We start from the raw sequence: 25,391 nt of genomic DNA, 5'->3' as shown, positions 1-25,391 counted from the left end.
GGAATTTGGAAATGGACATATGCCTTGAGTGGCACTACGTTGATGGTCAGTAAAGCACCTATAGCTGCCCTCCTTCCCCTTTCACTCAGAGCAGCACCCTCCCCACAGGCAGCACAAGACTGGGCCCGCCTGCCTGGTCCACCCTACTCAACTGAGGAAGCCAGGGCCCACACTGGAAATGGAGGATTAGAACCAGAGCAGATAGCCCAGGGATGAGATGGTTTCTGAGGTCCTTTCCAGCTCTGAAACTATGACTGGTACCCATAGATGCCCAGATAAGGAACACTGAGCACATCGGAAGAATTTCCACACCACAGATCAGGCAATTGCCAATAACAGCCGGTCAGTAGGCAGCATGATTTAGGTCACCATGACATGGAAATGTGCAAAGTGGGTTGGGCACATGCCTTATCACCACCATTTAGAGGAGCCTCACCCTGCATTTGGCTAGGGGTGTATCTCAGGGTTGGCTAGTCTATCTCAAAGAGAGATTATCAATTTAGAACTTTAAGACTATAGTAGAAAAAAAAGACTAGAGTAGCAGCAAGAAAGTGCCACCTTTTTGTATTTTTGGCAACGTGATGTGAGGTTTAATGCATGGTGTTTCAACCCTCTTCTTCCATCATCACTTCTATTTAAAATCCACTTTTAACCTTGTCTCCTTTGCGTTTTTAGAAATAGGGGCAACTAGGTGGTGCAGTGGATAGAGCACTCTGTCCTGGAGTCAGGAGAACTTGAATTCAAATCCAGCTTCAGACACTTGCAAGCTGTGTGACCCTGGGCAAGTCACCTAACCATATTACCTCAAAAAAAAATCTTAATGGTCCTTCTTTTGTTATTGTGGGGTTTTTTCTTTCTATTTTTCCTTCTTTCTTTTTTCAGGTGTATTTATTTTGCTACTTGTGTTTCCTTTGGTTGCTGCGTTTGCTTTTTTTTGTATTTCTGTTTTTGATGTGCTTGAAAAGCAAATAATCTGCTCATTTCTGTGTTTTGTTTGTTTGCTTTTTGGTGAGTCAGTTGGGGTTAAATGACTTGCCCAGGGTCACACAGCTAGTAAGTGTCAAGTGTCTGAGGCTGAATTTGAACTCAGGTCCTCCTTACTTCAAGGCCAGAGCTCTATCCACTGCACCACCCAGCTGCCCCTCTGTGTTTTTTTTTGTAGGAATGCTTGAAATATCTCCTTTAATGAATGTCCCTCTTTTTTTATTGCTGATTAGACTCAGGTTTGCCCACTGAGTTTCTCTGGGTTGCCTCACCCTCCTTTGCTCCTCAAAATACATTATTCCATTGTATTCTGTGGTTTCTGGCAGTTGCAGAGTAGTTTTGTGTTACTTGAATTAAGGAAGTGCCATCTTGACCTTTACCATATATTCATCCCCCACCCTCTGTGGCTGAACATAAACACTCAGCCATCTTCTTTGCAAACATTTATTGGCAAATTCTATGCATGAAGGTATGTTTTCTGAGGCCCAGGGTATCCTTGCCTGGTCTTCACCCAGGGCAGAGCACAGACCCGAGTGCACCGCAATAAACATCCTCTAATCTGTTAGGGGATGTTATTGGGGTTAGCAGTTGTGGGACTTGGTGGATGTGTGGCATTAAGCTGTGTGAGGCGCCCCTGTGAAGAGACAGGTCTGCCCTTCGTTTGCGGGGCTAGAGAGACAAGAAACAACAGTGGTTAAGATTGCTGGCGCCTTCTCTATACTACCGAGTTAATCTCTGAGAGGGGGCATAGTCCGGAAGAATTACACTGGAAACACACGCTAAGGAATTCTCCCCCTACAGGGCAGGGACTTTGGTTCGTCTAGCCTCACTGGGGCCATACTGACTACAGAAATAAGCACAGGGGTGTATGGCAAACCTCAAGGTTAGGGTAAAGTCAGTGTTTATGGTGGTACAAGTTTTAAGTTTCGAGCCCCCACACCTAACTTAAACAAAAAAGTCAAATGGGCCTCTTTATCCATTGTGAAGTACCAAATAAATGGGCCCCAACAATTCTTTTAGGGATTTCTTTTTAGACAAAATTCACCCTAGTTGGTATAGGAATTTCTTCTGAGCCCTGCTTTCATATATTTTTACCCATCCCACTAAATGTTGTTTAAAACTCCATCGGAGGAGCAGCTAGGTGGCAAAATAGATAGAACACCAGCCCTGGAGTCAGGAAGATCTGAATTCCAATCTGACCTCAGACACTTACTAGCTGTGTGACCCTGGGCAAGTCACTTAACTCTGATTGCCTCCAAAAAAGCTCAACAAAAAAACCAAAAACTCCAGTGGACATGAAGGTGACCAGGCTAAGACCTCCTTAAATATACCTTCGGTAGGGCCTTAGGGAGGATCAGAACAGCCTAAAACTGTGTTAGAGGCCTGGGAAATAGGAATATGACTGATCATCTGTCAGTTACTATTCCCTTTCTCAAGGAATTCCAGGCTGTGCTCCTGAGTGGGCCAAAATGGGCCTGCTCAGTTCCTAACTTCTAGCCACAGGGTATTTTCTCTCATCTAGCCCAACATTCTCAGTTTACCTAGAAGGGAATTAACTGTCCACGGACACACAGCTAACTAGTATCAGAGCAGATCTAGGGACTCTGATCCTCAGTTCACTATTCTTTTCACTCCTTTCCATATTTCTGGAAGTGTGTCCTTTTTTTTTTTTAAATTTTTCCTTTTTTGGCTAGGCAATGGGCTTAACTGACTTGCCCAGGGTCACACAGCTAGTTAAGTGTTATGTGTTTGAGGCCGTATTTGAACTCGGGTCCTCCTGATTCCAGGGCCGGTGCTTTATCCACTGCGCCACCTAGCTGCCCCTGGAAGAGCATCCTTTAAGGACCAGCTGGGCCCTTTCCCTCCTCCAGCTACAAGGCCCTGGGAGGTAGGTGTCAGTCACAGAATCTCAGAACCTTGGAGCTCAAAGGGACCTCAGAAACCATCTCAGCCAGCCCATAACTGAGTAAGAGTCTCCTCTGTAACACAGTACAGTTAACACTTCCAGCCAAGCAAACTCACCACCTCCCAAGGCAGCTCATTCCACTTTGGTATAGCCCAATCAGGAAGTTTTTCTTTACATCAAACCTCAATTTGCCTCTCTGTAATCCCCCCACCCATTACTCTTAGCTCTCTGGACAACACTGCTCTTGAAAGCTCTTGGGAAATCTGGGGAGGAAACCGCTCTATGGACAAGGAGGTGCCTAGTTGTTTCGGGGCCTGTGGAAGGAACCATAGCCATTGTGCCTTCCTCCCCACCCCATATCCCATCCCCACACCTCAGCCACTACTTAAAGCTTGTACCAACCAAACTCCCAGAAAAACCTAGGCAAAAACCGAGGCAAAATCCAGCATGTTGTCTGCAGAATCCAGGACCAAGAAGTGCTCCAGTGAAGCCCAATCTTGACCCTCCACCCAGCCTCCCCAGCTCCTGAACACTCTCTTTCTCCAGCATCCGTACCCCTCCCTACATCCCTCCTTCCCTCCCTGAGGTGCCAGAATCCACGGGGAGGAGCCAGACCCAAGCGGCCCAGGGTTGGGGATGGGAGGGAGGAGAAATCCAGGAAGATCAGCCAAATGATTACATGTCACAGAAGCCGCTGTCATCTGAGCACTCTGCGGTCTTGAAGGGGATTGCCTGTTTTGCCCAGCAGGACCCAGATTCTTTGGTTTGTTCTTCATAGGACCTGGATGTAGCAGGAAGGGCATAAGGAGGATGAGCAGTAGGGAAAAGGGGGTCAGTGCTAAGCAGAAAGGTAGGCATGGTAATGATGGGGTTGGGATCCAGGCCCCAGAAAGGAACAACCCTGGACTTTCTCACATGGCCAAATCACTGGCTTCACCTGAGGCTATAATCCCATCAACTGGCCTTTCATTGTGGCTACACCCAATCTCCCAATTCTGTTAACCTAGCCTGGCCTTCCTTTGTCTTACCTGCTTATGGCCCCCAGCCATTTCCCACCCTTAATCCTAGCTAGCCTCCTTTCTCCCTTGGCCACGAGGTCCAGGTCCCAGGAGTTGTGTTCACCCCAGTTTACTGGCCACTCCTAGGGCCCTCCCACAGTCTTTCTGTATATAAGGTCCACCTTGTCTACATTAAGCTGCTCTGATTCTTATAATCTAGCCACTGCTTAGATTCTTATAACCTAGTTTACTAGTGTTCAGACACCTTAAGAGTGCCCGATATGATGAATGTTCTAATAAACCTTGTCTTTGGCTGAAAGAAGGCTTGGGTCTAATTCTTTCGGGCAGGACCCACATGTTGTGATTTTGGGGTCCCAGCACCCCTGTGCCCCTAAACTGCATCAGTAACCTGTAGGGATGCACAGGCAAAGAGGACAGCTGTGAAGCTGCTATCTTGTTTCCTGTTAGTAATTGTTTTTTTCAGTCATTTTTCAGTTGTGTCCAACTCTTCATGACCCCATTTGAGGTTTTCTTGGCAAAGATATTGGAGTGATTTGCCATTTCCTTCTCCAGCTCGTTTTACAGATGAGGAAACTGAAGCAAACAGGGTGAAGTGACTTGCCCAGAGTCACACTGTTAGTAAGTGTCTGAGGCTGGATTGAACTCAGGAAGATGAGTCTTCCTGACTTCAGGCCCAGCGCTCTATGCACTCCTTGCACCTACCTGCCCCAGTAGACAGTAAACCCAAGGGCAAAGAGTGTGGCTCTTAGATCATTGGTTTAGAGCTGGAAGGGCTCTTAGAGAAGATCTAGTCCAATTCCTTCCTTTTACAGAGAAGGAAACTGAGGCTGAGCAAGGAAGTGACATGCCCAAGGTCACCCAGCTAACAGAACTGCGATTTGAACCACCAACTCAAAGTCTTAACTCTTCCACATAATACCATCTGAACTTTGTGTGCCGGAAAACCAGTATATGGGTCTTCCCTCGTACTAGCTGAGGGGCAGAGGTTGCAGGATCTATCCCTATTAACTAATCTCTGTGCTTGGGCACATGGTCCATGGGAAATTTGCACTTTTTGCATGTTGAGAGTGTGGGTGTGGGGTAGAGAGAGGGTGATGCTGGGTAGTAGGAGAAATAAGTTCCAGTGGCTCTCTATCTCCAGGACCAAATGCAAAATGCTCTGTTTGGCATTCAAAGCCCTTCATAAACCTTCCTACTTTTCCAGTCTTCTTATGCCTTACTCCCTGACATGTATTCTCCATCCAGTGACATTGGCCTCCAGGCTGTTCCATGAACAAGACACTCTATGTCTCAGCTCTGGGCATTTTCTCTGGCTGTCCCCCACGCCGGGAACATTCTCCCTCCTTTGCTCCAGCTATTGCCGTCCTTGGCTTCCTGTAAATCTCAATAAACTCCCACCTTCTACAGGAAGCCTTCCGTCACTCCTCATTTCCAGTGCCTTCTCTCTGTTACTTCCTATTTATCCTATATATATATACATAACTTGTTCACATATATAATTTGTTTGCATGTTGTCTCTCCCATTAGATCGTAAGCTCCTTAAGGGTGGGGGCTATCTTTTGCCTCTTTTTTGTATCCTCAGTGCTTAGCACAGTGCCGGGCACATAGTAGATGCTTAATAAACGTTTACTGATTGCCCGGAGATCTAGTGTTCTGCAGTGCTGCCTTAGCCTGCTGGGTACAAGTCAGCTTAACCTAGACCCAGTGACTGCTCACCCACTCTACAGTATAGGGATACAGGTGGTTCTGGATACTCACTTTCCTTGTTTGGGATTATAGGAAGCCTTGTCTCCAACCGTCCCTTGTATATATGTCCATCCAGGCCCAAGATGTCCACCTCATGCTGCAAGGACATACCTTCATCACCATGATAGTGCCTAGGACTTCCCATCCTCAGGCTGCCAACTTGTGTCAGTCACACATATCTACATCAGGAGTTCTTACCCTTTTTTTGTGTCATGGACAAAAAAACTCTATGGACCCCTGTTCAGAATAATATTTCATATGCACAAACCAAAATATACAGGATTACAAAGGAATTCAATAACAGTGATATATAGTTATACAAAATGTTTTTAAAGTAAGTTCATAGACCCTAGGTTAAGAACTCCTGGACTAGGGGCAGCTAGGTGGCAAAGTGAGTCAGGAGGACCTGAATTCAAATCCAGCCTCAGACACATGACACTTACTAGCTGTGTGACCCTGGGCAAGTCACTTAACCCTGATTGCTTCACCAAAAAGCAAAAAAAAAAAAAAGAGCTCCTGGACTAGAGGAAGGGTAGGGACGCTGTAGGGACCTCCCTACAACTCTCTCCTCACCCTTCCCTTCCACTCCATGAACAAAGTCATCTGTATGGCCTCAGGAAAACATGTGCCAGAGTGACAAGGGAGATGAGAACTTCCTGTACGTGAAGCCTAGGAGACACAAGAGCTTTGCGTACCTTAAGGTCTATGGTTCTAAGGCAGGTAAGTCCTGTCTCCCCTTGCCCCCTTCCTGTGCAGTTCCACCTAGTTAATGCCCCCATACCTTCAAGGAGGGCTGTGTATCTTCTGTAGGGTAGACACACTGAGCCAGGTGCTGTAAGCGAGCGTAGCGGCGGTAGGGGAAGGTAAGTGTATGGCTACCACCACAATGACGTGGCACTGACATGTAGGAGTAGTCTGGCATATCTTGAAGCCTGCGAGAGACGATACCCATGGGGTCACAAGGGAGTCATAAGCAGGGTGATGGAGCAAGATGTACTGCTCGCCCCACAGGGGCGGAAGGAGATGAGCTGAACAGCTCTCTTTGGGGAGTCAGAGGCTGATGGCTACTCTATGTTCCCCTCCCAGTAGAAGGGATTGGCAGGAGGGACAAAAAGTATAGCACAAAAAGGACCATGGCCCAGTTAGAAGAGCTGTGGTCAAGAAACATGGTGAACTAGGGACACGCACACTAGTTATTTATATATATATTTTGCCTTTCTTTGTATCTTCAGCACTTAGTACAGTGTCTGGCACATAGTAGGTGCTTAATGTTAACTGGTTGACACCACCCAAACAAAAAAAAAAATGCATGATCAACATGAATCAACTACACACACACACACACACACACACACACACACACACACACACACACACACACATACACATACACCCCATATGGGAAAAAATGAGCAAAGAAAGCTAACTACATCCCAACCCTCTCCCTGTTATTCTGGACAGACACACAGATTTCAGTTTTTTCTCTTTCATTTTTTCCCCAGCAGCAGGATAGGGAGTAGGGCTATGGGGTCCTGACTGGTGAAAGCCATAACAAGGCCACAGTGACCAGTATAAGACCTTGTGTGTCTGGACATCTACCCAACAGCAGAACCCTATGGGATCAAAGGCTGAATAAGAACCTTGAGATGTCTGGAGCACTCCAGATACTTTATCAGAATGGCAAGGGTTATCCCAGGACTTTTGCCTCATCTCTAAGCACCCTCCTTCTAAACCCACCTTCTCGGGGTACAGGACTTGGGGTGGGGAGTGACCCTGCCTTCCCGTCGTCCATCTTACCTTTTGTAGTAGGAGGAACCCAGGCACTGGGCCTGGATCAGCTCCCGGATCATCTGGCTGCTGACCTTGACTGAGCCTCCAAAATGAATCTGTACCTTCTCTATGTCCATCAGCATCTTGGAGTGCATGGAATGCAGGCGGCCCACACTCCGTTCCAGCTGTCCCAGCTCTGATCGTTGGAAGGCAGTGCCCAACCTCATGCTGGGGGTGGTAGAGTAGAGAAGAGAGAAGGGCTGTTAGCCTCTGTCCTAAAGCAAATTGTGGGAGGTGCTCCAATTCCTTCACCCTATCCCTAACCAGAGCAGCAATTTCTGAGCCCAGGTTAGGGTTGCATTTCTGGATATTCCGTGTTCCTAGTTCAGCTCCCTGAAATTTCACCCAAACCCCAGAATAGGGAGATATTTCCTCTAAAAAACAGAGGCCTCTGTCAGAAACCCTCTATTCAATTCTATTGCATTCTCTTTCTTTACTGGAGACCTACTGTGTGCCAGGCACTATAGTTGGCAGTATGAGAGAGACAAAATAAAAACAAAAAGTCAGTAGAGTGGAAAGAGCCTTTTAAACAAGGGCAGAAGATTCTAGTGTCAGCTGTGTGATGTCGGACAAAGTTTTTTAACTTACTTCTTCTGGGTTGACTTTTTTTATCCGTAAAGGGAGGCTAATAGCTCACATTTCTCCGCTGTTTTAAGGTTCTCCTTACCAAGTGTCCTTCCTACAACAACACAGTACAGGAGGTAGTTCGTACTCTTTCAGGGCCTATTTTCCAGGGTGGTTGTGAGGATTGGATGAGCTAATGTAGGAAAACAGTTTTGTTTTCTAAAATGCAAGGGAAATTGAGTTGTTGTGGTTATTAGTCCACTATTCAAATATTCTCTGTTTGAGAAGGCAAGGCACAGAAGAAATAACTGGATACTGATACATATTCAAACATGGAAAGCTCCATTATTGACTCAGTGACAATCCTCCACTTTAGCCAGCAACCCCTATGACTTCCTTGGGCATTTCTTGTCCTCATTTCCCCTATCAGCCCTCTGTAGAAGATCCACCTGTTGTCCTAGAGGTCTTTCTTGTTTTCTCTTCATTGTTTTTTTTGGGGGGGGGATCAATTTTCCATTTTTATTGTCATCAAAAGAAAGAGGAAAGAACATAGCACAAGACAGGTTACCATAAGATGTTACATTTAATATAATTGGTCCAGAAGACCAATGACGAATCACACTGTCTCCTAACAGAGGTGACAGACAAGATACAAAGAAACATATTTTTTGGACGTGGCCAGTGTAGGAATTTGTTTTGCTTGACTGTGTTTTTTGTTACACGTTTTTCTTTTCTTTTCTTTCTTTTTTTTTTTTCCCCAACAAGGAAATGGAGGTAGCAGGGAGAGAAAAGAGATTTTGTTTTTGTTGTTGTTCATTGAAAACCACTCAATTTCATTTAAAAAATAAATTTAATGTCATGGGGTATCACAGCAGAGAGGGAGTATTCTATAAATGTTTGTGAATGAATAAACTGACTGAATGTATCACGATTTGGACAAGGTAAAAAGCATACACTGAGGCCCACTGTATATTCTGCAAAAGAAAGCACTGGTCATAGTCCAACATCTTATACCCTATACCAAGATAAAATCAAAATGGGTATATGATTTAAATATAAAGACTGATACTATAAGCAAACTAGGAGAGCAAGGAATAGCTTACCTATCAGATCTATGGTGAAGGGAAGAATTTATGACCAAACAAGAGATAGACAACATTATGAAATGCAAAATGGATGACTTTGATTACATTAAATTGAAAAGTTTTTGCACAAACAAAGCCAATGCAACCAAGATTAGAAGGGAAGCAGAAAGCTGGGAAACAATTATTACAGCCAGTATCTCTGATAAAGGCCTCATTTCTAAAATATATAGAGAACTGAGTCGAATTTATAAGAATACAGGTCATTCTCCAATTAATAAATAGTCAAAGGATATGAACAGGCAGTTTTCAGAGGAAGAAATTAAAGCTATCTGTAGTCATATGAAAAAATGCTCTAAATCACTATTGATTAGACAAATGCAAATTAAAACAACTCTGAGGTACCACATCACACCTATCAGATTGGCTAACACAACAAAACATGAAAATGATAAATGGTGGAGAAGATGTGGGAAAAATTGGAACATTAATGCATTATGGATGGAGTTATGAACAGATCCAACCATTCTGGAGAGCAGTTTGGAACTATGCCTAAAGGGTTATAAAAATGTGCACACTCTTTGACCCAGCAATACCACTTCTAAGTCTGTATCCCAAAGAGATCATACAAATGGGAAAAGGACCCACACGTACAAAAATATTTATAGCAGCTCTTTTTGTGGTGGTAAAGAATTGAAAATCGAGGGGATGCCCATCAATTGGGGAAAAATAGCTGAATAATAATAATATTAATAATGATAATAATAATAATAGCTGAACAAGTTGTAGTATATGAATGTAATGTAATACCATTGTGCTATAACAAATGATGAGCAGGCAGACTTCAGAAAAACCTGGAAAGACTTACATGAACTGATGCTAAGTGAAATGAGCATAACCAGGAAAACATTGTACACAGTAACAGCCACATTGTGGGATGACTGACTTTGATAGACTTAGCTCTTCTCAGCAATGCAAGGATCTAAGACAACTCCAAAAGACTCACAATGGAAAACCCTATTCACATCCAGAGAAAGAACTATGGATTCTGAATGCAGATGGAAGCATACTATTTGCTCTCCTTTTCTTTTATTGTGTTGTTTTGTTGCTTCTTTCTCATGGTTCCTCCCATTAGTTCTAATTCTTCTTTACATTATGACTAATGTGAAAACATGCTTAATATGAATGTGTAAGTAGAGCCTATATCAGATTGCATGCCATCTTGGGGAAGGGAGAGAAGAGGGAGGAGGAGAAAATTTAAAACTCAAAATCTTATGGAAGTGAATATTGAAAACTAAAAATAAATTAATTAATTTTAAAAAAAGAAAATAAAAAAAGAAAGCGCCAGTCATGGAGTCAGGAAACCTGGGTTCAAGTCTCAACTCAGCCACTTAACCATTTACGTGATCTTGAGATAGTCACTCTACCTTTGTGGTCCTCAGTTTTCTTATTTGTAAAGTGGGGATAATAATACCTGCTCTGCCTTCTTCACATAGCGTGAATCAGATGAGCTAATGTACCATCATCAATTATTAGATCTAAAAGGGACTTCAGAGATCCCCTAGTCCAAATTCCACCCATCCCTCTCACCTACTTAACAGATGAAGTAAGGTATAATGATTAAATAATTAATACTATGGGGAGTCTAGAGAGTGACAGATTGGTATTATGGGGATTTCCCAATGGCAACTTTGTGCTCCAGCTAGAACTGTCTCCTCATCATCCCTGAAACACTAGCTTCCTGACCTTTGCTTGTGCTATCTCACCTGAGTGTGCCTACCCTCTTCAGTTCATGTAACTCGTCCTCCGAGGGAGCTAAGACTAACAAAGACTCACCTCTTCCATAAAGCCTTCCCTGATCACTGGCCAAGAGGGATGACCCCTCTATTCTCCAATTCTCTTTGTACTACCCAACATTACACTTAATCAGATCCTATCCAATGTTATTATTTCAGTGTGTGTGTGTGTGTGTGTGTGTGTGTGTGTGTGTGTGTGTTTTCCCAAGTTGATTAGAAATTGATTGATTTGAGGGATGATGTCATTTACTTCCCTAATATCTGAGATCACCTAACACAATGCTAATGGAATAACTAACCTACAGGAACTCAATGCTTGTGTGAACTAAATTGAATCTTTTTTTTTTTGAGGCAATTGGGGTCAAGTGATTTGTCCAGGGTTCCACAGCTAGTGAGTGTCAAGTGTCCAAGGCTAGATTTGAACTCAAGTCCTTCTGAATACAGGGCTGGTGCCCCTATCCACTATGCTATTTAGCTGCCCCTAAATTGAATCTTTTAATGCCTCCAGCCTTAGTCATAGCTAGCAACCTTTTCCTCCTTGCTCCTTGAGAGTACGGTCAAACTGCACATACTTCAGCATAGGCCTACCTCAACTTGTCAATGGCTAATTTAAGTGTGACTCTTCCTGTTAACCAGGATTTTAATTCTAAAATGTGAACTGAGCCCCAATCATTAGCCCTACTGACTCCCAAACCAGTTATACTTATGGAGGTTGGGGGAACCAAGTTATAAGCCCTGGGACTTTCAGCAGAGCTCCAGAGGCCCCACACAAGGGATGGTAGCTCCCCATGACCTCCAAGATGAAGTAGAAAATCTTCTGTTTGGCTTTTAAAGCCTTTCATAATCTGGCCCCTTCCTATCTCTCTAGCCTTCTTTCTCTCTCTCTCTCTCTCTTTTTTTTTTTGGTGAGGCAATCGGGGTTAAGTGACTTGCCCAAGGTTACTCAGCTAGTAAGTGTTAAGTGTCTGAGGCTGGATTTGAACTCAGGTCCTTCTGACTCCAAGGCCAGAGCTCTATTCACTGTGCCACCTAGCTGCCCCCCCCAGCCTTCTTTCTCTTTAAGGACCTCTGTGACCCAGTAGGGCCAGCTAGGTGGTGCAATGGATAGAGAGCTGGGCTCATCTTCCCGAGTTCAAATCCCACCTCAGACACTTATTAGCTGTGTGACCCTGGGCAAGTCACTTAACCCTTTTTTCTCAGTTTCTTCATCTGTAAAATGAGCTGGAGAAGGAAATGACAAACTGTTCAGTACCTCTGCCAAAAAACAAACAAACAAGAAACCCAAATGGAGTCACAAAGAGTTGGACATGACTGAAAAATGAATGAAAAAAAAATGTTACCCAAGGGCAGCTAGGTGGCAGAGTGGATACAGCAACAGCCCTAGAGTGAGGAGGACCTGAGTTCAAATCTGGCCTCAGACACTTGACACTTACTAGGTGCGTGAACCCCAATTGCCTTGCCAAAAAAAAAAATGTGACCCAGTAACACTGGTAGGCATTTCATCTCCCAGTATACTCTCTCCCCTCTCACCTGGCTTCCCTGATTGAGCTCAAATCCCATGTCCTAGATTGGACTGCCTGTGCCTTCCCTTTGAGATTACTTTGCATTTAAAATCTATGTATTTTGTACATAGTCATATGCCTGTTGTCTCCTCTATTAGAATGTGAGCTCCTTGAGGGCAGGGATCATGTTTTGCCTTTCTTTATAAACTTGCTGCTTAGCACAGTGCCTGGCATATAGTAAGTGCTTAATAAATGCTTGTTAATGGATCCCTATAAATGCTTGTTTATCTGCCCCCCCCATGCTCAGTTTCCCTTCCCCCCTCCCATAACTCTATCGCCCCAAATGATGGGTTTAATTGTAACCCAAGGTGTATAAATGAGTATGCGGGAGAAGCCTGGGTAGGACTTAGCCTTAGCAGAGAATGGACCATAAAGAGAGGTCCTGTAGGACCTGTAGCTAGATATCTGGGGAGGGGCTGGATTAGGGAAACTTTCCACTTCTTTAATGATTCAATCATTTCTGGCTCTCCAGGCCTCATCCCCATGAAGCAACAAATCCTTTGACCCAATTCCAAAATACTTCCCCGAGTCTCTCCCCCAGGCCTCTAGAAAGGATTCTCCCTCTGATAGCCCCATCCAAAGCCCCTTCTTCGGGCAGAGCCGTTCCGTACTTGCGGCTTTGCTGCCGGACTTGCTCCAATTCGTAGATGGTATAGGGACGGTTAGAACGATGTGCTGGCAGTCCTGGGCCACCCGGCACTGAGGGGATGATCCTGTCCATGGGGAGGGCGAACAACATATGAGAAATCCAGACGACCTGAAATCCACTCACGGTTCCCACAACCCTTGCAAGTTCACTTGGCAGGAGGTGGGGAGGGGGGAGTGAGCGCTCTGCTCTATTATGTTATTCATCTATTCTTCTAGACAATTTGTATCCTGTAATGATGGGTAAAGGCCATGTCTTTTCTGACATGGGGTACTATCTCTGTCTCAAGAGCCATCTTGGATGGTGGTGCAGTTGGCCTTTACCATTCTGGTCCTCTCTGTCTTGTCCGTTTTATGGCTGTGAGAGTGGCTAAATAACCCACCCCAGAGATGTTACTCATGGCTTGGACTTTGCCTAAGAACTTGAACAAATATCCAATAAAGCCCTATTTCATTAAAAAAAAAAAAAGCCCCTGGCATCCCCTAAAAGATCATTTCTTCCCTATACCCTCATCCATCTGCTTAATGCACCTTCCCAGGTACAGGGAAGGAGATGGTCTTCACACCAGGTATAAATGTGTAAATAATAATAATGACAATAATTTATATAGTACTTTAAGGTTCATAAAGCATTTTACATTTGTCTCAATATGGGAGCTGGAAGGAAAAGCTGGAGACAGAAGAGAATGAAGAGAGGAGAGTAAGGGAGAGTTAAGGAATTGGGAAGACATCCCTCCTTCCCACAAAGGAGGTGTGTAACAGGGTGGGGTGGTGGTATATGGCACTCACTGTCCAGTTATAGCTGTTTCCAAGGGCCGGTTGCATGAGAGACAATGGAAATGTGCCAAAACCTGCCTATTGGGATAGAAACTGAGGGTAAATTCTCTTGCACATCACATTATGTGAAAGACAAAAAACACTGGCAGGATTTCCTATCCACACTCCAAGAACAGTGCTGAACCCTGGGACAAGAAAGCAGAGAGCAGACAAGTTGGAAATTAAGCCTATATAAGAATAACCCTCATCCCAGCCCTGGAGGACATGCTAGAGATCAGGGTAGGTGGCATCTGCTTATACACAAGATGGTCACATACACAAATGTGTATACACACATCTGTGGCATTTAAAAAATCTGAAAGGCATAGTTTCTGGGTAATTTTATCATTTTATTAATAAGGCTAGCTTGTTTATTAATCAAACGAGGACAGTGAAACTCTCGAATGCCAAAGACACCTTCTGGCTGTGAGCTCTAAGTTTATATGCCCTTGGAAGAGTGGGTGTTTCTGAGGGTGGCAATCAACTCTGATCGGTTAACAAGTGATAAGAAAATTAATATTATAATAGGAAGTAGGCTATAATACAATGAGGATCTTGGGGTACATCACTTGGATCCCCCAAATCTTGGTCAAAGAGACTTATCTATTTCCATATCACCTGTCTGACAAAAAGGACAATCCACATTTTCCCAGACCTGTTTGTGTAAATACAATGAGCAGGAAACTTCCCATTAGCCTAAATTTAGAATTTCTTTTACTGTCTTTGAGAAAGATTTCCCACACTGGTTGATTTCTGGATGAGGAAGTAGAAAAGGAGAAAAACCTTGGTCTTGATTCAATAATTAGTCATTAATACAAGAAAGAAATAATCATTTCTCTCATATCCATAAACAACTATACACTCCAGTAAATTCACATTCACATATGTACACGTCAGTCAGATTTCTCTCTGCGGGTGCCACATCTTCTTTCTGATTTTCAGATCTCTCTCAGGTAGTGATCGGTGGATTCTTTCAACTTCCATTTTACCTTCCAGTTCTAGGACACTGGGGCAGTTTTCCTTCATAATTTCTTGGAATAGGATGTCTAGGTTCTTTCTTTGATCATGGCTTTCAGGTAATCTAATAATTTTAAAATTATTTCTCCTTGACACATCTTTTCTCCCAGAAAGAAAAGCGGACTGACGAAGGAGAGGTCTGCCCTAGCTCATCCCCGCTGGGACCTAACGTGCTCTCTGCATATTTGGGAACTGTGCTTACCTAGGGTATCTATAGATTCACAGGTGATTTGCTGGTGCCCTCTAGTGGCCCACCACAGAAGCTGGGACCTGGGCTCTGTTACCTTTCAGGTTTCCCGGGGCATCATATTTATGATTTTGAAGGATAATAGTCTCTCCTGCTAGGGTTCTCCACTTTAACCCCACTTATGCAGGGAGGTAGAGCCGTGCCCCAATATCACCACGCCTTTGGTGGCTCTGGATATCTAAATGCGCCCTCCTACTCTTTTTTTTTTTTTGCTAGGCCATGGGGTTAAGTGACTTGCCCAGGGTCACACAGTTAGTGTGTATTATGTGTCTGAGGCCGGATTTGAAGCTCTCCTACTCTTCTAGTACAGTTAAGTACAGAGAGAGCCTGGGGAGTGGAGCCCACACACATATCCAACTCTTTCCTGGGGTCTTATAGGGGTGGCAGAATTGAATTGCCTCCCTCCCCTCTCCCAGAGTAAGGGAGTCCACTGACCACTCGGGGTTAATTGCTCCATCATGTGGTCTTGCCACTGGCTGGCCGTGCTCCCCGGGCCTCCTTACCTTCATCTGTGCCAGGCCATTCCAGCTCTCCTCCCCACCCCACCCCACCCCCACCCAAGTGTGATCTCACAGTGTCTGACCACCCAGCTCACCTCCGCATGGTGGCAGCTTCGTCAGACTGATAGAGAGGGGACTGATCCTTCAGCTGCTGTCGTAAGGCTTTCCACCTTTCCTCCAGCATCTTCTTCACGGGATCTAACTCTAGGCGATCCAGCTTACTCGGGGAGAAACAAGGATCCGTGTTTAGGAGGGTGTGGATGTCCAGGGAAACAGAAACAAGAAGCTAGCCCTGAAGGAAAGGGGAAGGCGTGGGGGAACAATGCTAAGCCAGGACCCACCTCACCAGAATAGTAGAAGACCCTCGGCGTGGAGAGGAAGACTATTCAATATATCTATCTGGGCACAATTTCTTTTTTCCAGTTTGTTCTCCCCTCAAGCCATCTAAAGATGGACAGACTCGAGCCAGCTAGGTGGCGCAGTGGATAGAGCACCGGCCTTGAAGTCAGAAGGACCTGAGTTCAAATCTGGCCTCAGACCAAACACTTGACACTTACTAGCTGTGTGACCCTGGGCGAGTCACTTAACTCCAATTGTCAAAAAAAAAAAAAGATGAACAGACTCCTGACGCCTCACCATCTTCATCTGCCCAAGTACCCTCAGGGAGTAGGTACCCAAGTATGCCAACCCCAAAGTAAGTCCCTCACCTTGGTATCCATTTCTACCAGGAGCTTGTCCAGGACCTTCTTCCAGTCCTTCTCCTGTCCAGTCATCTTTGTCAGCAGATCCTGCATCATTTGGTTCAGCTGCTCTGTGGTGGCATCAAACTGGATTCGGCTCACTTTGGCCGCGAGAGCAGTCTTATCTGCTTTCTGTCTCAGGAGAGACGAAGGAGGTGGCTGCATGTCTTCACAATGGAGGCACCCTTCATTGAATTTGTCTCTCTGGGGATATCTTCCATCCCAATTGCCCACCTGATATCCATCCCTGGCACCAACCAATGTCTCTTTGATCTATATCTCTCCCATATGTCCCCCCACCTCACTCCTACCCCAAATGCATTTCATAGAATTAGCTGGAACAACAGGCCTGTTCCACAAATGTATCTTATGTGTGCATGGCCTCTCACCACATCAATCTCCATCTGCAAGTGTTCCCTGTTGGCTTTCTCCTTTTCTAGCTTCTCTAGGGACTGGTACAGGACCTGGGTGAGAGGTTGAGAGGGATACAGACAGAAATAAAAGTGTCGGACGTAGTGGGATGAGTTGGGGAGGGGAGACTATGTCAAGAGTAGAGATAATTTTGAGCCCAGGACAAAGACTTCCATTCCACTCTGAAGCAGGGTGGTGGAAGGAGGTAGAGGACCTCAGATGCCATTTTGAAGCTTAAGATGATACCTCCTCCCACCTCACCAGGAACCAGCCGGGCCAGACCTGGGGTTTGCAGACATCATGCACTTCTAGCCTTTTCCCCTTCTCATTCCTGCCCCTTCCTCCCAGCACAGCCCAAACCTCACATCAATGTCTTTCTGCTTTTGCCTGTGGTCCTCAATGAGATTGCCTGTGGTGATGTTAAGTTTCTCACAGTCACCTTGCACCTGAAGGATAGTGGTCTGGATATGACCTAGTAACTCTTCATCCTGAGGCAGGAGGAGGAAGAGAAGGAAAGGGAGGACAAAAGGAAGCCCTTTTGAGGTTGGTGGCATGACCCTTCCCCTCCCCACAAACTCATAGGCCCTTCTTCCAGGATATATCGAAGTCTCAAGCCAAGTCACATAAAATGGACAAGAGCCTAGTAAAGAACTGAGTGACCCCAGGGGATGGACTGGAGAAACACTGGGTAGTTGTATTTTCCTGGTGTAGTTTGAGGGATGACTCTTGCTCTTCCTCAGCATGCCCTCCCCCCAATCTAGAGTTACCCCAGGTAGGCAGAATCTCTACCTAAGGACCTAGCACTCAGGAAATGTGTGTTCCACAGGTGGGAGGGTAGGTCCCCACCAGCTCTGTTTATTGCATGGAATCTCGAGTTTCTGAATTAATCAGTACAGATAATGTAACAGGGGAGGTGTGGTTAGTGCCTGTTTACTCATTCATTCAACTCATTTATTCATTTAACAAGCATTTATTAAACTGTCCCTGCCCGCAGGATGCTTCCATTCTACTGTAAGTGGAAACAACATGTTAGATAAGTATGTACAACATATCTTCAGGGGCAGCCAGGTGGCACAGTGGATAGAGCACGGGCCCTGGAGTCAGAAGAACTTGAGTTCAAATCCAACCTTGTACGCTTGACACTTACTAGCTGTGTGACCCTGGGCAAGTCACTTAACCCCAGTTGTCTCACCAAAAACAACAACCACACACCAACGTATTTGCAAAGTAAATATCAAGTAATATTTGGGGGTGGGGAGTTCCTAACAACTGAGGGGATCAGGATAGGCCTCTTCTAGGATCTTTGAAGTGAGACAATGTGGATATATAATGGAAAGAGCACTCGTTTTTGAGGCGGTTCAAATCTCCTTTCTAATGTATATTATCTGTGTGACCTTAAGCAAGTCACAGAACCCAAATAGGTCTCAGTTTCCAAGTCTATAAAATGAGACGGACGGTAGGACTAGATGGTTTCTGAGGTCCCTTCCAGCTTACTTGGTCTTTGGAAACAGAGACTCCATAGGTGAAGAAGAACTGAACTCCAGGCGTCCCTTTGAGGGACGACTCAAAGGCATGGTGATAGGAGATGACATGTGTGAGGACCAGCAAGAAGGCCAGGTTAGCTGGACTATAGAGTGTATGAAAGGGAGTCATGTCTAATAAGCCTGGAAATGATCGAGGACCAGAATATGAAGGGATTCAAGTGTGCCAAGCAGAAAAGTTTGTATTTTTATCCTGGAGGCAATAGGGAGCCCCTGGGTCTTCTTGAGCCGAGGAGTGACTACTGGTCAGACCTGTGCTTGAAAAATGTCAATTTGGTGTTTGTGTTGAGGATGCGTCCTCAGGGAAGAGACTGGATACAGGGAGAACAACTGGGAAGCTGTGGCAGCAGTCCAGGGGTTGACGCAAGGAGGATCTGAACGAGGGTGGTGGCCATGTGGATGGAGAGAAAGGTACGGACGCAAGGAACACAGAGGCAGAACTGCGAGGGAGGAACTGAGACTATACTCCAGGTTTTGAACCAGGGCGATTAAAAGGAATGGTGGTGTTCTGGACAGATTATAGGCAATTTAGGAAGAAGGTGTTTTAGGGCAGGGGGATAATGAGTTCTGTTTCATTCATATGGAGTTTGACTCTTTTTATTTATTTATTTTTTCGGGAGGGATTAAGTGACTTGTCCAGGGTCACATAGCTAGCGTCTGAGGCAGGATTTGAACTCAAGTCTTCCTGACTCCAGGGCTGGTGTTCTATCTACTGCACCACATAACTACCCCCCATATTGAGTTTGAGATGCCTATTCCCATTGGTGTTGTCCAATGGGCAGTTGGTGACCTGGATCTTTGGCCTTCCTCCCCGAACCTCTGCTAACCTTTCACTCTTTCCAAAAAAGTAGGTCCCTATCCTCTGGGAAGTATTGGGGAGGGAGAGTCATCGGTGCTCGGGTGCAGTTACTCTTAGGTGATGCCTGCTTCTTGGATTCCCACTAGAGGGCGAGGTGGAGCTTTGAAGAGTTTAGACGGGAGGGGGACCGCAATCTGGAGCCCTGGAACCTCATTCCCTAGCGTGCCTATCCCAGTACAGGAGATGGTCCAGCCAGACCGACCTGATTTTGGAGCTGATACTTCTTAGAGGGCCGAGATATTATCAGATTGTTGACCATATCCTGGAGTTGCTCGTAGCGCTGCACTAGTCTGCTGACTTGTTGGCTCAGGTCTAGGCTACACGCTGGACAGGTAGCGTGCGGGTCAACTTCGGCTGGGTTCAAGAGGGCTGGAGCCTTAGGCGGCGCCATGCTCATGGCCAGAAGGGTGGACGACGAGGTAAGCATGCTTTCTATGATCAGCCTGAGCTTGTCTAACTGCATATCAAAGAAAAGCAGGTTGGGGAGAGTTTTCAGGGTGGCGTGAAACAAACCAATCAGAAGAGTTCTTTGCATAGGCGTGGCCTGAAGGCCTTCTCTGCCGGGTCGTGGGGTCCGATGCAAAGCTCTACTTTCCTCAGTTAGACTTTATGGCAACCCTCCCGACACATGTCAATGTCTTGGGCCCAATCTGTGGCTCTAAAAGACATCTAAATTCTGAATTAGACTATGAGATGACACCAGATTCTGTAGGGCATACAGGTGTCAAGTGATCCTGTTGGTGAATGAATGGCAATTACAGACAGAGCTCCAGAGTCACATTGCCCTAGGGAATTTGGGAATAGACCTGAAGGTCTGGGCTACAAGTCTCAGGGGAGGTGAGAGGTGTTGGAGGGGCAGTCAAAATGGGATTGCCTCCTTCCACTCAGAAGCTTCCCCCAACAGTTCCAGAGACAGAGGGCTCCACAAGAGTTGCCCTTGTTCCATAGGGTCTCTCCCCACTGGACAAATAGGTATTGGAGGGGAATGCATCCTCCATTTTAAAACAGGCCCTGAAGATCCATTCACATTATCAGCCAGTCCCTATATCACCCTAACCCGTACATCTTACATGGCTGATGAAGGGACCTTTGTACGGTCTCTCTTTATCTCAAACCTGTACTTATGACAGCTTCTAGGTGGGGTGGACAACTGGCACTGGGTAGATACTGTGTGCTAGGCTGGTCAGTACAAGACGAACCTAGGGAAGGCCCTGTGGTCAGTAAGACAGCATCGGGGCATGACTAGAGATGGGTTTGCTTCTGTGTTGTGGTCTTATAACTAGAAGCCAGAGGACTCTTAGATGTGACTTCCCCAGGAAGGGTAGCAGAGAAATGGAGACTTGGTCTCTGGTACTTAGCAGGAAGGAGGCCTGCTCTCCCCTTCTCTGGTCAACTCCTGGGCCCAGGGCCCAGCTCCCTCACCTGTTCCTGTAGATAAAGGGTGGCTTCGGTCACTGACTGTTCCACGATGGCCTTGCCCTGCTCCTGCCGTTCCCTCAGTAGGGCCAGCTCCTTCTCTATGTCATTCACATTCGATCTGCGCCGCAGAACCAAGAGGATGATTACTTACTGCCAGCCCCCAAGTGACGAGTGCTAGGCATCAACACTCAGCTTTACTCAAGGGGTGCAGAAACCAGTTAGGGGGAACTGAGGTTTGGGGGAGTTGAATCTTTATTTTCTCTCCCCTCTAAAAAATTCCAGCTCCAGTTCTGGCGTACTTGTAGGGAAAATCAAGCTCTCTCCTCAGCTGGTCATTGTGATGACTGGGACAGACGCCCACTCAGCCAGCTTTCGAGATCTCCAGCCTGCTAGGACTAGGAATTGAAGAGACAAGGAGTGTGGAGTCATTGGCACCTCCCGGCTAGGATCTGAGAGGCTTTTCTCTCATATCCCCTGGGCATGTCTTCTAGGGGATCCTGGTGGATATCTGCGGGTTTGTTCTGAAGCCACCCAGCCTTATGGGTTGGCTATGGCAAGCTCCCAGGACATGAGACAGAGCCCACAGCCCAGATCAAGATGGGAAGAGACGGCCAGTCCAGGAATAGCTCCACTCATTCTTATAGCCTAGAAGACGGGTCTTCTCTTTCCTACCCTACCCACTCAATCTCACCTGTTTCCTATATATCCAAACATCAAACGGTCTTGAGCTCCCGGAGGGCCCAGCTTTTACCTGAGAATACTTAGCTGCAGACTCAGATGGCCAGACCTTTCTCTCTCCTCTTCAGCATCCTCCTCTTCTCCTGCTAGGATTTGCTGCATTAACTTCATCTGCAACCCCAATGGTTCAGCCGTTTCAGGCCTGAGTCTTCCCCCTCCCGGAAGTCTGGCCCAGGCTTCCCACTTAATAATGATAATAATAGCTGGGAGGTTAAGGGTTAGTTTTATAGGTGGGGAAACTGAGGCTAAGTGATTTGACTGGAGTCATACAGCTAGTGAATTTGTCTAAGCAAGATGGCTCTATCCACAGTGTCTCCTAGCTGCCTACCTCTCCTCCCTCCTGTGGACCTAGCCCAGGGACTTTGTTCTGAAATGCTTTTGACTATCCCCTTAGAATGGTGGGTTCTCAATGGATTTCAGGACAAATTGGGTAGCCCTGTGCTCACTCACTTTTTTCCTCTCCTCTTGAATTTCTTTGGTTAAGGCTTTAAGTCCATGTAGCTGTTGCAGCATGTCATCAGGGATGGTCTTACTGGCTATGGAAGAAGGCAAGTCAGAATTGTCAGGGTCTAAACATCTCTCTCTTCTCCTATTGGTAAATTCCTCCCTGGGCCTCCATTCTGGGGAGGGTCCTAGGTTAGACATCCTTCATTCCCCTCGAGGATTCCCAAACTTCCCCACCACACCCGAATGAAGCTCCCGTCCCCCAACCCTTTCAATCTCCCTTTGGTTTCTTATCTTCCCCATTTATAACCTAAATTCATTGAAGGCAGGGACTGTCTCTTTATATTTATATCTCTGGCACTTAGCTTTACCACTGGCCTGAGCTTCATAAATTCTTCTTGCCTGCCTGCTTCCACAATCCCCTCCCTTAACCAATGTGAAAAACTCTCCCTGGTGGGGAGATGAGAACAACATTGTTCTAAGTCTCCAGAAACTCTTCCTAAATAGCTCTCATTAGAATTTTTCTGGTTTGCTTTGGGGAGGTGGCCATCCCACCTACCTCAAATCTTAGGACCCAAGACCCTAAAGCCATGGATTAAGGAAGACTGAATTTAACCCTTTCGCTCTCCCTCACCCCAACTCTACACTATCTTTTTTTCTCTTCTCAATTTCCTTACCAAGCTTCTTAACCTGGGGGCTTGACAATGGCATATAAACTTCTCACTCCCCTACTGGGTCATTGGCCCCAACCCTGAGATCAGATGCAAATCTTGCTGATATTCCCAGTATATCTACCTAATCAGTCAAAAAGGTCCTATGGAACTATAACTAGGATAAGGTGATTGCAGCTATATCCCAGGATGCTGAAATTTAGAAGGCACTAAAAGCTCTTCCATTTCTTCACCAGGTAGAAACTGAGCTAAGCACCTAGTTAGCAAGAATTGTTAAAAACAGAAACCACCAGAACAAATTTTAAAATATGTTGGAAGCTACCAGAGGACAGACCAGTTCCTCCCCCTGCCTAGAGCCTGCTACTTCCCCTGGTGGTTGCCTCCCCAGCCTTTCATGCCACCTATCTCAGAACTACAGATTACAATTGGAGAACCCTGGAGGAAGGTATTCCAAAAAACCAAAGGGCAACGGGGATAGGAGACGGAAGATGGTTTGGTCAGGTGTGTGTGAGTATGTGTGTGAATGCAGAGGTTCAAGGCCAAGGAGCTGAGACTGGAAAGCAGAGACAGAGAGGTAAGACACTCACTTTGGTTTGGGTAGGCAATACCTACTTAATTTCCCTATGACGAACTGTAGCTTCTCCAGCTCAGAATGGCCAGCGTCTTCATCCAGTGACCCCATCTGCTCCTTCAGAATCAGGTAGTAGCTGGTAAGCTCCCCCATCAAACGCAGGGTCTCTAAGGCAAAGGGGAAGCTGAAACCCTCTCCTTCTTTGCTTTTTTGGCTCGGTGTTCGACGATGCTGGTATGGAGGTGCAGAGTATATATACGATGGGCTGGACCACGGTGGTTGTGGCCCCAAGGCAGGCGATGCGTAGGGAGGCTGGGGTGGTGTGTAGGGAGAATAGGGTGGCACAAAACTAGGCCGGGATTGGGAAGACAATTCAGTCTGAGTGCCAACTTGGCCCACAGGTTGTTCACTCGGGCTGGTGCCTGAGGCAACAAAGCCAGGCTGATCAGTGCCTGAAATTACAGAAGGCCCTGAGGGTACACCTCCAAGCTGAAATAATAATCTTTGGGTCTTACCAGGAGCAGCTGTTGGGGCTATGGTAGCTGAAGAAACTGTTTCTGGGGCTACAGGATACGGCCAGACACCTGGCTGATACGTGGGTGGGGGCACAGGACTTGGTGGATATTGGACTGGGACTCCAGGCCCTGGCAGATATGTGGGGGGCGTTCCATTGATCGGCTGATTAGCAGGGGTGGGCTGGTCTATGCGTGGACCTGCGAACGTTGACTGACCAGTTACTGGATCAATAGGGACTGGATGATCTGTAACTGGGGCTTCAGCACCTGGCAGATAAGTGGGTGGGGCTCCAAGCTCTGGCTGAGTGGCAAGTGGGGTTCCAGAAACTTGTGGGTAGGTGCCTGGGACTCTAGGATAAGCACCAGGGGCTCCAGGGTAGGCAACAAGGGCTCCAGAGGAGACTTCAGGGGCTCCAGGGAAGGCAACTGGGGCTCCAGGATAGGCGCCAGGGGCTCCAGGGAAGGCAACTGGGGCTCCAGGATAGGTGCCAGGGCCTCCAGGATAGGCACCAGGGGCTCCAGAGGAGGAGCCAGGGGCTCCAGGATAGGCCCCAGGGGCTCCAGAGGAGGTGCCAGGGGCTCCAGGATAGGCGCCAGGGGCTCCAGAGGAGGTGCCAGGGGCTCCAGGATAGGCTCCAGGGGCTCCAGGGAAGGCCCCAGGGGCTCCAGGGAGGGTGACTGGAGCACCAGGATAAGCTACTGGGGTGCTGGGTCCCGGCTGATAGTTGGGTGGGGTTCCAGGAATAGGCTGTGTAGGTGGGGTTCCAGGCACTAGAGGATAGATGGGTGGGGTTCCAGGAAGCGATGGATAGGTGGGTACGGCTCCAGGGGCTGACTGATAGGTGGATGGGGTTCCAGGGGCTGGCTGATAGGTGGGTGGGGTTCCAAGAACTGGTTGACCTAGGCCTAGAGCTGTTGCTATTTGCTGATCGGTTCCTGAGGTTACAGAGTCTGGCTGATCTATTCCTGGAGCGAGAGATGGCTGACGCACTTCAGTGGGTGGCTGACCTACCCCAGGGGCTAGCTGACCTATGCCTGGGGCAACTGGAGAAAACTGGGAAGTGCCCGGGGATGTAGGAGGGAGTGTGCCGCTAACTAAGGTTAGAGGGGATTGCTGTGCAGCGCCAGAGGGCAGTGGGATATGTTGTTCTGCGCCACTCTGCCTGGGTCCAGCAGCTCCCCGAAGTGGGGGCGGAATCTCTGTGCCAGACGGCATCTTCTGTGAACTTATTTTCTTCCCGGCTGGAGAAGCCTTCACAAGGGGCACATATGCTGCGGTAATTAGAGAGGTCTCTGAAGCCTTGTCCGCTGCCTAGTTAGAGGAGGAAGACAGAAGCGTGTGGTCCAAGTCTCCTGTACTGATCCCAGGTTGTGTGTTGGGGGAGATCTAAGGTCAATTTAGGGCATTGGTCGAGACAGAATCTCTGGGACCAAATCTCAGTGGGTCCCCGACGTAGGAAGGATGGAAATTTTATAATGTCTAATAAAACAGAAGAGTTAAACTCCGATCATATCAGGCCACTAGGGATTTAGAATAATACTGTAGATACACTCGGATCCCTTCAGAAACGGAACACCCCCCCCCCCCAAAAAAAACAAATGCGCAGGCCCATGTTGCTCTACTCTATTGGCTTTGAGAAGAGCCCACTCTAAGTCCTTTCCCAATTTTCCCCTAATCACCGTAGAGCTTCTCCGACCAGAAACTAGCGCTTGCTCCAAGTCTTCCCAGGTAACGATCGAGTTGTCTTCCGGGTACAGACTCATCTTT

The 25,391-nt window shown here is 46.6% G+C and overlaps 1 protein-coding gene across 1 annotated transcript; it reads right to left on the bottom strand.

The window, feature by feature from the left end:
• Positions 1-4,289: 4,289 nt before the first annotated feature.
• Positions 4,290-24,839, bottom strand: LOC114051167 (glutamine-rich protein 2-like). Its single transcript, XM_027873386.1, has 16 exons — positions 23,624-24,839; positions 23,150-23,560; positions 21,873-21,958; positions 21,436-21,533; positions 20,688-20,802; positions 19,468-19,722; positions 17,231-17,353; positions 16,844-16,918; positions 16,422-16,586; positions 15,810-15,931; positions 13,924-13,989; positions 13,101-13,202; positions 7,453-7,653; positions 6,437-6,587; positions 5,668-5,752; positions 4,290-4,297 (listed from the first exon to the last, which is right to left on the bottom strand). The coding sequence occupies exons 1-16, from the start codon at positions 24,837-24,839 to the stop codon at positions 4,290-4,292; spliced, it is 3,279 nt and encodes a 1,092-aa protein (XP_027729187.1).
• Positions 24,840-25,391: the final 552 nt, after the last annotated feature.

The sequence above is a fragment of the Vombatus ursinus genome, unplaced genomic scaffold (genome assembly GCF_900497805.2).
Source record: "Vombatus ursinus unplaced genomic scaffold, bare-nosed wombat genome assembly UNPS02014801.1, whole genome shotgun sequence".
NCBI lineage: Eukaryota > Metazoa > Chordata > Mammalia > Diprotodontia > Vombatidae > Vombatus > Vombatus ursinus.
Note: the sequence above shows the minus strand (reverse complement) of the source record. Positions and strands in the feature narration are given on the sequence as shown.

Excerpts from the sequence above, each read along its gene's own strand:
- LOC114051167 (XM_027873386.1), bottom strand. The coding sequence starts at position 24,839 with ATGCCGTCTGGCACAGAGATTCCGCCCCCACTTCGGGGAGCTGCTGGA. Across the intron at positions 21,959-23,149 it reads GTTCGTCATAGGGAAATTAA|CCAGTAAGACCATCCCTGAT; the intron begins GTAGGTATTGCC and ends CTTCTTCCATAG. Across the intron at positions 16,919-17,230 it reads AAAAGCAGAAAGACATTGAT|GTCCTGTACCAGTCCCTAGA; the intron begins GTGAGGTTTGGG and ends CCTCTCACCCAG.